The sequence below is a fragment of the Anoplopoma fimbria genome, chromosome 24 (assembly GCF_027596085.1).
Source record: "Anoplopoma fimbria isolate UVic2021 breed Golden Eagle Sablefish chromosome 24, Afim_UVic_2022, whole genome shotgun sequence".
NCBI lineage: Eukaryota > Metazoa > Chordata > Actinopteri > Perciformes > Anoplopomatidae > Anoplopoma > Anoplopoma fimbria.
In genome coordinates, this window is record NC_072472.1 from 18,821,870 (window position 1) to 18,835,712 (window position 13,843).

Below are 13,843 nucleotides of genomic sequence, written 5' to 3' on the forward strand. Positions count from 1 at the left end.
TGGTTTAAGTCGTATTTATCAGACCGATCTCAGTTTGTATATGTAAACAATGAAAGCTCGATGAAAACCAGGGTCAGTCACGGAGTTCCACAGGGGTCTGTTCTTGGACCTATTTTATTTACCTTATATATGCTTCCCTTGGGGAATATTATCAGAAAACACTCAGTAAACTTTCATTGTTATGCAGATGATACCCAGTTATATCGATTAAGCCAGACGAAACTAACCAGTTCTCTAAACTTCAAGCATGTCTTACGGACATAAAAACCTGGATGACCTGTAACTTCTTAATGTTAAACTCTGAAAAAACAGAAGTTATCCTACTAGGCCCAGATCACCTTCGAAATCAATTATCTAACGATATAGTTTCTCTAGATGGCATTGCTCTAGCATCCAGCACTACCGTTAAGAACCTTGGAGTTATCTTTGATCAGGATCTGTCTTTTAACTCTTATATAAAACAGATCTCAAGGACAGCCTTTTTTCATTTACGTAACATTGCGAAAATCAGGCAAATCCTGTCTCAAAGCGATGCAGAAAAACTAGTTCATGCATTTGTTACCTCTAGACTAGATTACTGTAACTCCTTATTATCAGGCTGCTCTAATAGGTCTCTTAGATCTTTACAGTTGATCCAGAATGCTGCAGCACGTGTTCTAACAAAAACTAAGAAAAGAGATCATATTACTCCAGTATTAGCTTCTCTGCACTGGCTCCCTGTTAAATCAAGAATAGAATTTAAAATTCTTTTACTTACCTACAAAGCTCTAACTGGCCAGGCACCGTCTTATCTTAAGGAACTTATAGTTCCATATTACCCAACTATTATAAAAAGTAGGATGGGAGCCAGAGCCTTCAGTTATCAGGCTCCTCTTCTGTGGAACCAGGTTCCAGTTTCAGTCCGGGGGGCAGACACACTCACCACTTTTAAGAGCAGGCTTAAGACCTTCCTTTTTGATAGCGCTTATAGTTAGGGCTGGTTCTGGTTCGCCTTGGTCCAGCCCCTAGATATGCTGCTATATGCCTAGACAGCCAGGGGACTACCTAGGATACACTGAGCTCCTCTCTCCTCTTCTCTCACTTCCTCTTTATGTATTAATCTCCTATTTATGCACATTACTGATTTTGCTTCTTCCCCGGAGTTCTTGTGCTTTCTCGCCTCGCAGGTTCCCAGGAATCGGGGTTATATTTGGACTGTCATCGTGCCACCTACTGAGGCCCTGCTGACACCCACTACTACTACCACTATCATTATTAGTCACATTACTATTATTATTGCCTGTACTATTACGCTTATTGACTTGCTTCTACCCTGGAGTCTATAAATCGTGGCTGTACCTGGACCGTGGTCGTGCATCCTGCTACGGCCCTGCTGACACCGACTGCTACCACCATTATTATTACTAGTCACATTACTATTACTATTACCTGTACCATTAAGCATTTTAGCTTTATTTCCACCCTGAAGCCCTTTTTGCTTTCTCGCTCTGCAGGTTTCCATGAATCGTTGTGGTACCTGGACCGTAGTCGTGCCTCCTGCTGTGAGCCGACTGACACCCACTGCTACTTCGATTATTATTATTAATCACATTACTATCCCTATTTTCATAATTATAATTCTACTATAATAATTGCTGCTGTTATTATAAGTAGTCTTATTATATGAATCATTTATGTCATATACATTGAATGTGTTGTATCTCTGTTATGCTGTTCATTCTGTACACATGACATTTATTGCATTCTGTCCATCCTGGGAGAAGGATTCCTCCTCTGTCGTTCTCCCAGAGGTTTCTTCCTTTTTTCTCCCTGTTAAAGGGGTTTTTTAGGGGAGTTTTTCCTGTGCCGATGTGAGGGAAGGACAGAGGATGTCGCATGTGTACAGATTGTAAAGCCCTCTGAGGCAAATTTGTAATTTGTGATTCTGGGCTATACAAAATAAACTGAATTGAATTGAATTGAATTAATAGTTTTGGTGATCAAACCAGTGACTCTCCGATTGCTGACCTTTTAATTTCTCCATTGGAATAAAGAGGTTCAAGTTGTCACCACTGCCCCCCTTAACCATTATTAAATGAATAAAAACAGAAAAATCTAATAGACTACGAAACCACACAGCTTGAATACAATTTTAAAGCCATCTGACCCCTCCCAATACAAAATAAAAACAAAGCCACTGAAACCCATTAGACAAATAGTCTTGGAGACTTGGGGGGACTCTAACCTGTGACCTCAAATTGCTCCAGTGTAAGTTTGCTGCCACATTGATGAAACATGATATTATCAATTAAGAGCTAAATGACTCAATGACTCCGAAAACACAATATTTATTTTAATCAGGATCTCCGGACGTCATTACATAAAGTAAAAAAAATTACCTAAAGATGAGTTAAGTTAGTTTGTACTTCCCATTAGCTGTAAAAAACAAAAATACATATATGGCTGCGGCCATGAGCTAGCTAGTCGTGCACACACACTTGTAAAAACGTGCAGTATATTACCGGACCGGCTATGTCAACAAAGCACAGAGAAGCTTTGACTACAACACACACACAGAGGGAGTGACTTGATTCTTTGCTCAGGTAGAGATTAATCCAATATATCTTTACATTGCAAATAGCAGTTTGCTGCTGTTATAATGGTCTGAATATCCTATGAAGAACCATTGAGATAATTTCATAAAAAAAACCAAATTATAAATAATTAGTTTTTTAAAGACAATACTGTCTTGATACATAAGTAGGTAATCATGCTGATAATTTGCATAATGCAGATTCCACCCTCTAGTTTCATTTTTAATGTCCTATTTCATACAATTAATGTATTTGTTCTAATATTATGTAGCTTGAATGACTAATGTAGGGCTCTTTAACATGTTTTGATTGGCACTCTAACTATGAAATGGTAAAACAAACAATAGAACTACAAAAGCACATTTTAAGTAAAAAAACACACAAAAGATATGTTAAAGATTGAATTAATGGTGAGCATATGACTCCATGATTCAGAAAACATGTAACAATATGCAAGTTCAAACACGAACGTGAGCTTCGTCATATTGATTAAATTTGAGAATGACGTATGTTAAAGACTGAACATCCTGGACTCCCTGTTTCTGAAGAGTGACGTTTTCAACAGGCTTTTTTTAGGCTTGTGGCTCATCTCCCTCGGCATGGAGGTTGCTGGCTGGGGTTGCCACGGTAACCCTATCTGAGGTTTCCCGGGCCTGAGGAGCGCTCCTCCTGGTGGCAGAGAGAGTTGGTGTCACACACTTGAAGTAGGAATGACATGGTGAAATGCAACAACATCAAGAACTTTAATTCTTACTTCATCTCATTGGCCTCTGATTCTTTGACCTTGTTGTATCTGTGTTTCTTCAGAGTGTGAGCAATGAACCACACAACCAGAATGATCAGGACACACCCGAGCAACGCGCCGATCACTGCACCAGCAATCACTCCATCTCCCACTTCTGTACAAATATAAGAGAATGAAGCCTTTTTTAGTATTTGTGTTGATTTAGGTATTTTTGTTCATGTTCTCAAAAACCCAAACTGTTACCATACCATGACTCAGGTCAATAGTGCATGTTGAAAATCCCACCGCATTTGTAGCGTTGCACTGGTACTCCCCAAACTCAAACTGGGATATGTTTCTTATTTCCAGGATTCCTGCTTCAGTTGCTGAAGAAAAAAGGGCACACTTGTATATAAAAAATGGCAAATGTGCATAAGTCAACAAGTAAATCACAAATACACACACACACAACACACACACACACACACACACACACACACACACACACACACACACACACACACACACACACACACACACACACACACACACACACACACACACATTACTGACCTCTTCCCAGGACAGGCCTCCTTGTCTTAGTCTGATCCAGTTTGGTCCAAGTGTATTTCGGGCTCGGGCTCCCACGCTCACAGGCCTCCTTGTCTTAGTCTGATCCAGTTTGGTCCAAATCAGACTCCGGGCTCCCTCGCTACACTGTGGCAGGTCAGAGTGACCAGGTGACCCGATTCCACATCACCGTGGACGGAGCAATAAGGAGCACTGGGCCTCTCTGACAGAGGACAAGGATGATGCATGAGTCTACTAGGTGACTTTATATGTTTTAATTCTACCTGGGGTTATTAGAAAGCACTGGTTCAATCAGTAGAAAATATTGATATTCTATACTAATGTATTTATTTTTTTGACTTTTCTCTTTCTTTCTCTTTTTATGATAATTTTACCTCTTTGAAATGAAATGAATCAGTTTAAAGGGGAAATCACTCTTGCTAACAAGAGCGATTACATTAGAAAGGGTAACAAGCCAAAATGGTCTTAATAAGTGAACTGACTTTGCACCACTGCTTTAAGATTGGATCATACTATCCTGTATATATTACAGTCCAACAGCTTCTGCTAATTCATTGATTGGTCAAAGTCACTAAATCAATAGTGTTTTTAATGCTGCCAACCTCTCTTTATTTCTATTCATTTGTACAGAATGGTTCGATTTCTGGTATAAATCTTGTGTGTTGTGACAAAGACAATTGCAGATTTGTGTTTGTTAAAATGACAAATCCTTTGCTTATTGTTAATCAAACATTGAGTCTGTCCATTAGTCATCACGAGGCAGATAGTATGTTGGGAGTGGCGTTACAACTCCTGAGCATAGACTCAATCTCCACTGTGCCTACCTATAATCATTAGGTTATCAGTGTTTTGATTGGTCAGCTCTTTAAAATGACATAACTTATTTTTTACATCTACTGTTTTCATAATAAAGGTAAAGCTCACAGACTTATTTGCAATTCATGATAGAATACTCCCTCTCTTTTCTGTATTACCATAATTCTATGTAACAGAAAGTGATGATGAAAATATTTTATCCCATGATAATAAGCAGGAGAACATTCATACATATTCAAACAGCTCTTAAGTAGGCATCACTTCCAGAAACTGCCCTGCAAACATTTTCTTAAAGGTTATGAAATCCAAGACGTGTGTTTAGCATTCAGGAGATGCTGATATATATTCTGTATGCAGTACAAGGGTGCAGTCAGAGTCATACTCTAATTTCCAACGCTGACAATGAGGAGACTGCTGCAGTAACCATGGAAACTACTGAGGATACTGAGGCCTGCGAGGTTGTCCCTGGTAACTCAGTGAATGAGAGGATTCAAACTGAATATAATTCCCTAATCACACTATTCAGGGCCACTGCTTTAATAGATGTGTTAATGTCACAACACTGATAATATTTACAGCAATCTCAGCACTAAAATATTTCAAACAAATTTACAGTGGGATTTTGTGTAAGAAAACCCTCGGGAATTTGAAGGAGAAGCTCACTCAGACATAACTAATGACACCAATGATTAGCAAAATGATTACTATGGAATAACAACATTTAAATATAACCTAAAATTTGAAGAAAAAAAATAATAATTTAAGTGGACGTCAGGAAACCGTTGGTGTTCTTTGTCTCTCCCATTTCAGGTAGCCACACCCTTATGAGCAGCAGAGTAATGGCAGAAACACCAGCACGAGGATCAGATTAGGGTTGGGTAGGTTTTTTTTCTCTTTCTTTTCTCTGTTTTAACATCACCAGCAGCTCATGCTGTCAGATAACACTCAGGTCCAGGTGTGAACGCAAGTATGAAAGCAGAACATGATAACAACATGCGGACGCAAAAATGATTCAGCTACTTTCTGCATTCTGTCATAATGCAAATATTAAGCTGATACTGCTAACGGGTGTGGTCAAGTAGTATGAAATCCTCTATACACCAGTTGTACACTTCTCTGGGCTGCATGGATGTGTACAGATCATTATTGCTACTTTTTTACTCATTTTTTAATTAGTTATTTATTATGTTCAAAGTATTTATCGAATATTCAAAGCTCCTCACCACAAACCTTTCACTTAACATCCAAGAGGGTAAAAGCTTTTTTTTTTCTTTTTTACCCCCTCTGTAGTTAATAAAACTTACCGAGAACATTCACAATGATATTGACCTCAGACTGTCCGTCCACATCAGGAAAGTTGTGAACCTGACAAGTGTAGACTCCGGAATCTGATGGTTGCATGTTGCTTATTGTTATTGAGGCGTTTTTTGTCGTGCCAGGAGAATACGGAGGCTGAATCCTGCCTCCATAAGTACTTGGGATGACATCCTTGCCTGCCTGGTAGTAATACACCTGAAAGCGGATGGCAACACGTCAGACACGATAAAGACACAGATGTTTCTGTATACTGTTACTCTGTGATACTCAGTGACAGTCTGTCTTCTCAGGGACATTTTATTCAGTCTCTGCTTCCTAGGTTGCAAGGTACCATGTGCACTACTTTAAGAGCATTAGTAAGGCAGCTGGTAAAATTCGAATTGCTAGAGAAAAGATTTTTGTCGCTTAGCACGAAAAAAAACAACTACGGAAAAAATAGAAATAAAGTCCACAGGCCCTAAATAAATGACCTTTAGTGTAATTATGTCCAGAGGATAGTACCATTTTATAAAAACGTTGCAGCAGCTAATAAAATTTTTGTCATTCTGTTAAATTAGTTTAAAACTCTAAATAGTAATCACACTCCTGCAATCATTTAAATTGTAAACATTGTGGGGGTTTTTATTTTTTATTTGCTTGAATCTGATTTGGCATTCACAGGCTTTGTTGGCTCAGTGAGGTGTGTCTCCTGGCGGTTAGTCAAACATACACGGGATACTGAAAAAAGGCGCTAACCTTTTCACAAGAGTTGAATGTTAAAGCTTTGGTAAAAAGTTTAATTAAAGCACAGACAACTGAAACTTTTGAATATCTCCCAAATTGTTGAGTTCTTTCATTGACGAGCAGTGATTTTGTCTCACATTTGCATTAAACAAACACTGTGAGCTACTTGACTGAAACTCAATTTAGATGGGAGAGGCCTGCTTTTTTTGTTCAATTGATGTTATTTGAAATATTTTGATCCTCACTTTTTTTTACCAATGAAGGAAGTCACTAAACCTGACGTTACAGTATCGATCATCCCAGTGGGTAATGCAGCACATTTCAAGCATATTTGGTGCAAAGCTCTGATCCGAGCAGCAGTGTGTCTCTACCTGCTGTGGCGTCATGGAGGACGGTGAAACAAAGTCCCACTGGATGGTGAGGGCCGTGGTCTGCTCGATAGACACAAACATACATTGGAGCAGGGCACTCTCACCCCTTGTAACGTTGACATATTTCTGGGGAGTCTTGACCGAGATCAGTTCAACACATCCTACAAAAACAAATTTAATCCAAAATCAAACACCACTGAAAGCACTGTGTATTGAAACCTACACATACAAATAGTCCCATAAACACAAAATTACAAGAGTAAAGAAGCAGTAAATGTACTTACCTATCATGCTTATAAGCACCAACAAGCGCATCGTGGGACACATCTTCACACAATGTTGGAGAACACTCACAGAACTGAACTTCCTGCACTCTCCGCCACCGACTGACTGTTACTTAGCATGTTGATAACACAATGTTTGCATATCAGTGTTTGCCAGACTGGGTGTGTGTACTCTTTGTGTACTATTTCAAAAACGTAGATTTAGCCGTTAATAGTTTTGGGTTGGGGCAGATGAAAATAATTCCCCCTGTTCATACATTTATGAGTAACTCGGTATGCATTTTAAATTACAGCACAATAAAGTTACAGTGATTTCTTAGTCAGTGCAGTCTATTGTTTGTGTTTGAGGTCGTTGACTTTATAATGCAGGTTAGGACCACAGTGTGTTGTGACACTGATGGTTAATTCATTTTTCAGTACTTTGGCAGTAGTTTCACTACAGCTCATCACTCCATCCTCCTTGTCTTGTAAGTCATTCTGGGTCAGGGCTTCTGGCGAAGGAATTAATGTAATTTAATCTCCACCTGGCCTTTATCGCTGGCCTCCAGGAAGTGTAAGCCACAGCACTGCAACACGCTGCTTATCATTGGGGAGTTCACTCCCTGGCGCTGCCTACTTAATAAAGGCAGTTTCACCTTTGTCGGTTTCACTCAACACAGCGTGGAGCACAATGCTGACGGAGAGAGACTGAATCACACATGATTAATTGTCTATAATTACCAGAAGCTGACATAGGCGATTAACAATGTGAAAAATGTTGATCAGGGGTGACTGGAGGGGTGAGGTGGATAAGGTGGGGTAGTGGATGGAGGCGTGTGGAGCTTATTATCTAGGAGACACTAACGTGAAAGGATGGGAAGCGAGACCATCACGCTGTCTCAAGACTTTGTCTGAAGAAAACAACATGTGTAGGAAGCTGTGTATTTGGGAAGAACTGTACTGTGTAACAGCAAGGAGCACTCTTTAAATAAATGAAATCAACAGGATGACTCATGAGCAACTGCACAGGATCCTAGACGAAAAAACCTTCATGAAGAGTTGCCAGCATGAGTAAATAAGTGATAAGAGGGGGAGAGGGTGAACGAAAGTCAAGTGGGAAAGCAAAAAGAATAAATAAAAGAAGAAAATAATGCAAACTTATGGTTACATTTTGGAAATGCTGATTATCCATTCTGACAAAGTTTAATAAATACTCCACTGCTGTATGGTTCCATTCTTTTTATATCAGTGCAGTTTACACTTCTGATCTTGGGACAGTGTATTAATAATAATCTATGAAAGCCTGCCACATTGTATATATCATATTGTTTAAATCCTGTATATAATGCGCGCATGGTCTATCTATCTATCTATCTATCTATCTATCTATCTATCTATCTATCTATCTATCTATCTATCTATCTATCTATCTATCTATCTATCTATCTATCTATCTATCTATCTATCTATCTATCTATCTATCTATCTATCTATCTATCTATCTATCTTATCAATATTCCAGTCACATTAATAGTTATAATTGCAGTTATTAATTTGAAATGTGAGTGGAGGACCAATGACGCACAAACTTTGAGAGCTGTCTCACACACTGAAATTAAGGTTTCTGGGCCTGGTACTGTGTCCTACACAAACTGCCAGCAGGATTCAGTGCAATACCTCCTCACACACTTATTCATCCACCCACTACAACCAGTGTTTCCCCGTCAGCAGACTGCGAGGCGGTGTGAATCAGAGCTTTGGCTCAGAAGGAGGAAGTGTTTTCTTCTCCTTTTTGATAGACCTGTCTGAAGGTAGCTTTTGCGTTACAACAACAACAACAACAACAACAACAACAACAACAACAACAACAACAACAACAACAACAACAACAACATATAATCAAATATATATCAGTTGATTATTGTAGCAATGTATTTATTTAAAGTGGAATTGGTAGCAGTATGGTTTGGTTGAGAAACTGTTAGTGCTGTTGCTCGGAACGCTGGGATGCAGTTCAGAAGTTGGCCAGTAGATGACAGGCCAGGCTGTCAGATGTTGAGTGTGTGTTTGTGTTGGAGGGTGCAAGGAGCTCTGATGCCAAGGGCGCCACATACTGGCATTACTCCTCCTCTTCTGCTCTCCTGCTCTCAACAGCCATGGCATATATAAATGCCAGACATTTAGTATGCTCTCACTTACTGTCCAGGTACCAAGCAGCCATTCTACTTTAAAGAATAGTAATGTTACAAAACATAATCTTATGTGGAAACAAGACCACACAAACCATAAATAGTCGTCTGCAACATCATCTGACTCGCAAATAAGAAAAGGTCTCCTTTGCATTGCTTTTTTATCTTCAAGGCACAAAAAGCCAAATGGAGTGACACTGAAATATCTTTACACATTGGCATCAAATGCAGCATGAAACACTGATTTCAAAAAGATAGACAGAACGGTCAAAATTAATCTATATATACATGAATATATATATATATATATATATATATATAAAGTGGTGCATGGGCTTCAGAGGCAACTTGTCCTGATTCTTTTGTCATCTCTGAAATAGTCTGTTATTGGTGAAGGTGACCTGTCACGAACTAGTCAGAGGAAGAGAGCATGGAACAAAGGTCAAAGGAAGGGAGAGAGTTTACATCAGCAAACAGTCTAATTGACAGCCCGTCACTGTTGCCTTCAAGCTATAACTTTCATAAAGTGCCAGAAGTAAAAAAAGAAGCGAGCACATAGTTGACCCTTATTGGCAAAAAGAAGAATTACACTTCCCTAAGACACATTATGTTCCCATAGCCACACTGTCTAATGGCCTTTTTGATAATCTTAAATCTGTCCTTCGGTGATTTACTTCAATCCAGGGAAAATGCCAAAATAAATTGAGAAGCAGATTTGCCAGGAAAGTAGAATTTTATGTGTTTGACTTGTGACCTTATCACAATTTAAGTGAAATATTTCACTTGGCAAGAGGCAGTTTATGTTTTTTTTCCACGCAGCATACCAAACAATTTTTTTAAGTGATTCTCACGTGCTTTCTAAATGTCTTATATAAAATACTGGAGAGAGATTTCAGTGTCTTAAAATGAGATCTTGCACGCCGATTGATATTCATGGTGTAATGCAAATGTGGGAGGGCAGTGACAAGCTCCAACAAAGCCACGCAGTATCAATTAATTTTGAAAATTTACTTTGACACCGATGGCATGTACACCTCCTCAGTTACATTCATCACACAATGTGCAGTGTTTGCATTTTCTTTGGCACATATATGTAACTATAATCTTTCCTTTTTCTCCCTCACCATCACCACCACCCTTTTTCGCTATACCATCGGATGTTCAAAATGATGCCCCCTGGGGGGGTTTGGATTTAGTGGTTCAGCCGTGGTCACAATGCATAAAAGAGATGTGTCTTAATATTTTATTAGACACATTATGTTTCCACTCTTCTTCATCTCTTCACTCTCTTTTCAACCCCCAAACAAGAACTCCATGGCAACACAGATGAACATCCTGTAAAAGGAAAATAGATGGACACGCCGCGTTACAGGAGAGGCATGCTTGACATTTTATCATGTTAAAACTGATGCTTAAAGAATTTGTGATTCTTTTTTGGGGTAAAACACTAAGAGATTAAACTGTTTACTGGCTAAATAATTATGATTTTAGTGGATGTCATCTATCCAGCCAATCCAAGAAAAAATCAATTCCAGTCATCCCTTGGAAACAGTACATCCTGTCCCTGGATGAGTAGCACCACTGTGTCTACAGTCTACATTAATGTTTGACATGAGCTTTGTTTGAAATACTGGATTGATTTTAAATTTTAAACATCGTGTAGCAATCACGACTGTAACAACAACAGTTCAGCATCATTGACCATTTTTATAACCTCTAAATACTCCAAATATTCCATAAAGACAGCAGATCAACCTTAATGCATCAGTTAGAATCAGTTCAGACTATTTTCTTAAAGCACATACGTGGCAGAAAGCACAGGCAGTCTAAGACACAAGGCCAAAGCATCCAATGCTTTTTGGTCACTTTACGTTTTTTTCCCCCCACAGTGGAACAGCCATCAATTCCTGACCCATGTTAATGCAACCTTTCAATATTTTATGTTTTTATATGGAGTGCTGACAATAGAACACAGAAATGGAAGTTGCTTTTTGCCGGGCTACTTCACTGACTCTGTATCCATCTTCTCAACAGAGCTATGCACTCCGATGCAGAAAGAGAGAGAGAGATAGCAGCGACTTCAGCGAGACTGTATGTGTTATCTTTAATCCACACTAAACACAAGTGTTGAAATTAAGCAGCAGTAGTATTCACACATATTCATGTTTTGTTGTTGTTTTCCAAAGGTGACTTACTGCCCTTTCACCTGAGTTGTACAGGGTATAATTTAATGTTGATTTAATATAGGTTGATATCAGTACGTCCTTTCATGTTGGACATGTAATTTATATATGTTAGCTCTCAAGGTGAACTCACTTAGCGGCCTAATCAACTGTCAAAGTGCCCGTTGAAGGTGACTGAGAGGAAATTAAAATAAATCAATTAGGTGAGACAAACCTGTGCATTAAATCTGTGTTGTATCTGAATGAGGACATACCAGCAGAGGATCATTACAGAGGTCACAGTAAGAGGATCCTAAGCATGATGAAATACACCACACAACAACAACAACAAATACAAAAGAGCTTAGATGTGTAATACTGTGTACCCCGTGAAAGTTTGGCCAATAGATCTTCAGCTAATTTGGCATAAACCACAGAATCTATCTCATTGCCTTACTTTCTGCTAGTATCTGTTTTAACGATACATTCAAGCATTGTGATTGGATCCCATTTAAAACAGATACAGCGAAGGTTTAAGATGGTCATAATGATTCATCTGCAGCTCCATTACTGTATCTCTGTTGGGGTGCTGTTGTCGTAAACTCATGTTCCAAACAAGATGCTTCGCCACAACTTTTTATGATCTGCTAACATATTAGTGGCATTGATTCTGTCTTTAGGTCCCTGGTTATCTATTAGAGAGTTAATTCATTCCTTGAAATCAATATTTGACCTCTGACCTCAAATCCTTCTTGTTTAAGTTCTGGTATTAACAGAGGAGATGGACAATATTTATTCATCATTTAGAATAGTCATTTCACTTGACGTGAATAACACTAAATACATATATTATATAAAAACAAACTATATGCTGTTTATTTCTTGTAATATAAGCGTTCCATATTGTTTAAAAAAAAAAAAAAAAGTATTAAAGTCGAGAAGAATTCTAAAACGCAGAAAACATCTTGAATCTGACTAAAGGATGCATTTTTAAACATTTTGTGTTAAGTACATTGTTACATACTTTGTACTGAACAGACTGGAAATTTAGAGAATGTTTCTCTCCTCCCTTAACTGTGCTGCCGCAAGCCTTTTCTTGCCCCTATGCATTATTTATAGTGAAACAGCTATGTCTCAAAAAAGAACTGATATTGTGCAGAAAAAAGCAGAACTGGAGAAAAACAAGAGTGAGGTAGGCTTCAGCTATTATCTTAATGGCTATTTTGCATGTTTGAGGTAAGGCCTACAGCTGCCATCCAGCTTGGTAGCTTAACCAATTTTTTCCTTTTTTCTGTCCTTTTTTTTGTTTATACCAAGGCAGCAAATCAATTTTGGCTTTTTAGGGAAAAAATAAAGAGTGGACCATTGGGTGTTTGAACAAGCTTAACATTGACAGATTGTTGGAACCCCTTTTTGAATATCTTAAAATATTTTCAAATGTCTAGTTATCTAACAAAAATCTTATTTGGCATTTTGAATTAAATCAGATTGAGTCCCAACAAACATCAGCAACCCATTGGGGAACAGGGGACATTGTGGTTTTGCGGTATGCATCTTAACCGCTAGGCCACCAGGATGCCCCATCATGTGCTTTCTTGACAAAAGTCCTTTTCTGTGTCTCATCTATCTTTTTCAAATAGCTGAAATGTCATTTATTTAAATATAATTTTGATATGACAATATAGCAATTGTTTTTGCCATGGTATCCGAATAGCATTTTGAGTCAACCACTTTGGTACAGACAGAAATATCTCAAAAACTAAAGTTGATTGATTAAGTTGATTGATTTGGAAGTTTGTTCTGACATTCATGGAGCCCAGAGGATGACTCCTCATGACTTTGGGGATGCCCTGACATTTCCTCTTGGGCCACCAGCGGATAAAAGTTTACATTTATCTTGTGAAATATTGCAACATCCATTTATTTGATGGATTGGCACAAAAGTTTGTACAGACATTCATGATCCAAGATAATGTATTCTAAGGACTTTGGTGATCATCGGGTCAATACCTAAGTTAAACTAAATATCTACAAAATGACATTCCTATCAGCCTCATCTTTACTTTTCTTATTAGCAGATGCTAGCATGCTAATGTACCAAACTAAAATGGTGA

General features: G+C 38.4%; 1 protein-coding gene across 1 annotated transcript; it reads right to left on the reverse strand.

Annotated features, from left to right (window-relative positions):
• Window positions 1-2,349: 2,349 nt before the first annotated feature.
• On the reverse strand, window positions 2,350-7,454 carry LOC129114024 (V-set and immunoglobulin domain-containing protein 1-like). The gene is made up of 8 exons (XM_054626526.1): window positions 7,400-7,454; window positions 7,116-7,276; window positions 6,009-6,216; window positions 4,014-4,090; window positions 3,871-3,955; window positions 3,567-3,683; window positions 3,328-3,472; window positions 2,350-3,242 (listed from the first exon to the last, which is right to left on the reverse strand). Exons 1-8 carry the CDS (start codon window positions 7,440-7,442, stop codon window positions 3,146-3,148), a joined length of 933 nt encoding a protein of 310 aa, XP_054482501.1. The 5' UTR covers window positions 7,443-7,454; the 3' UTR covers window positions 2,350-3,145.
• Between the last annotated feature and the right edge of the window lie 6,389 nt (window positions 7,455-13,843).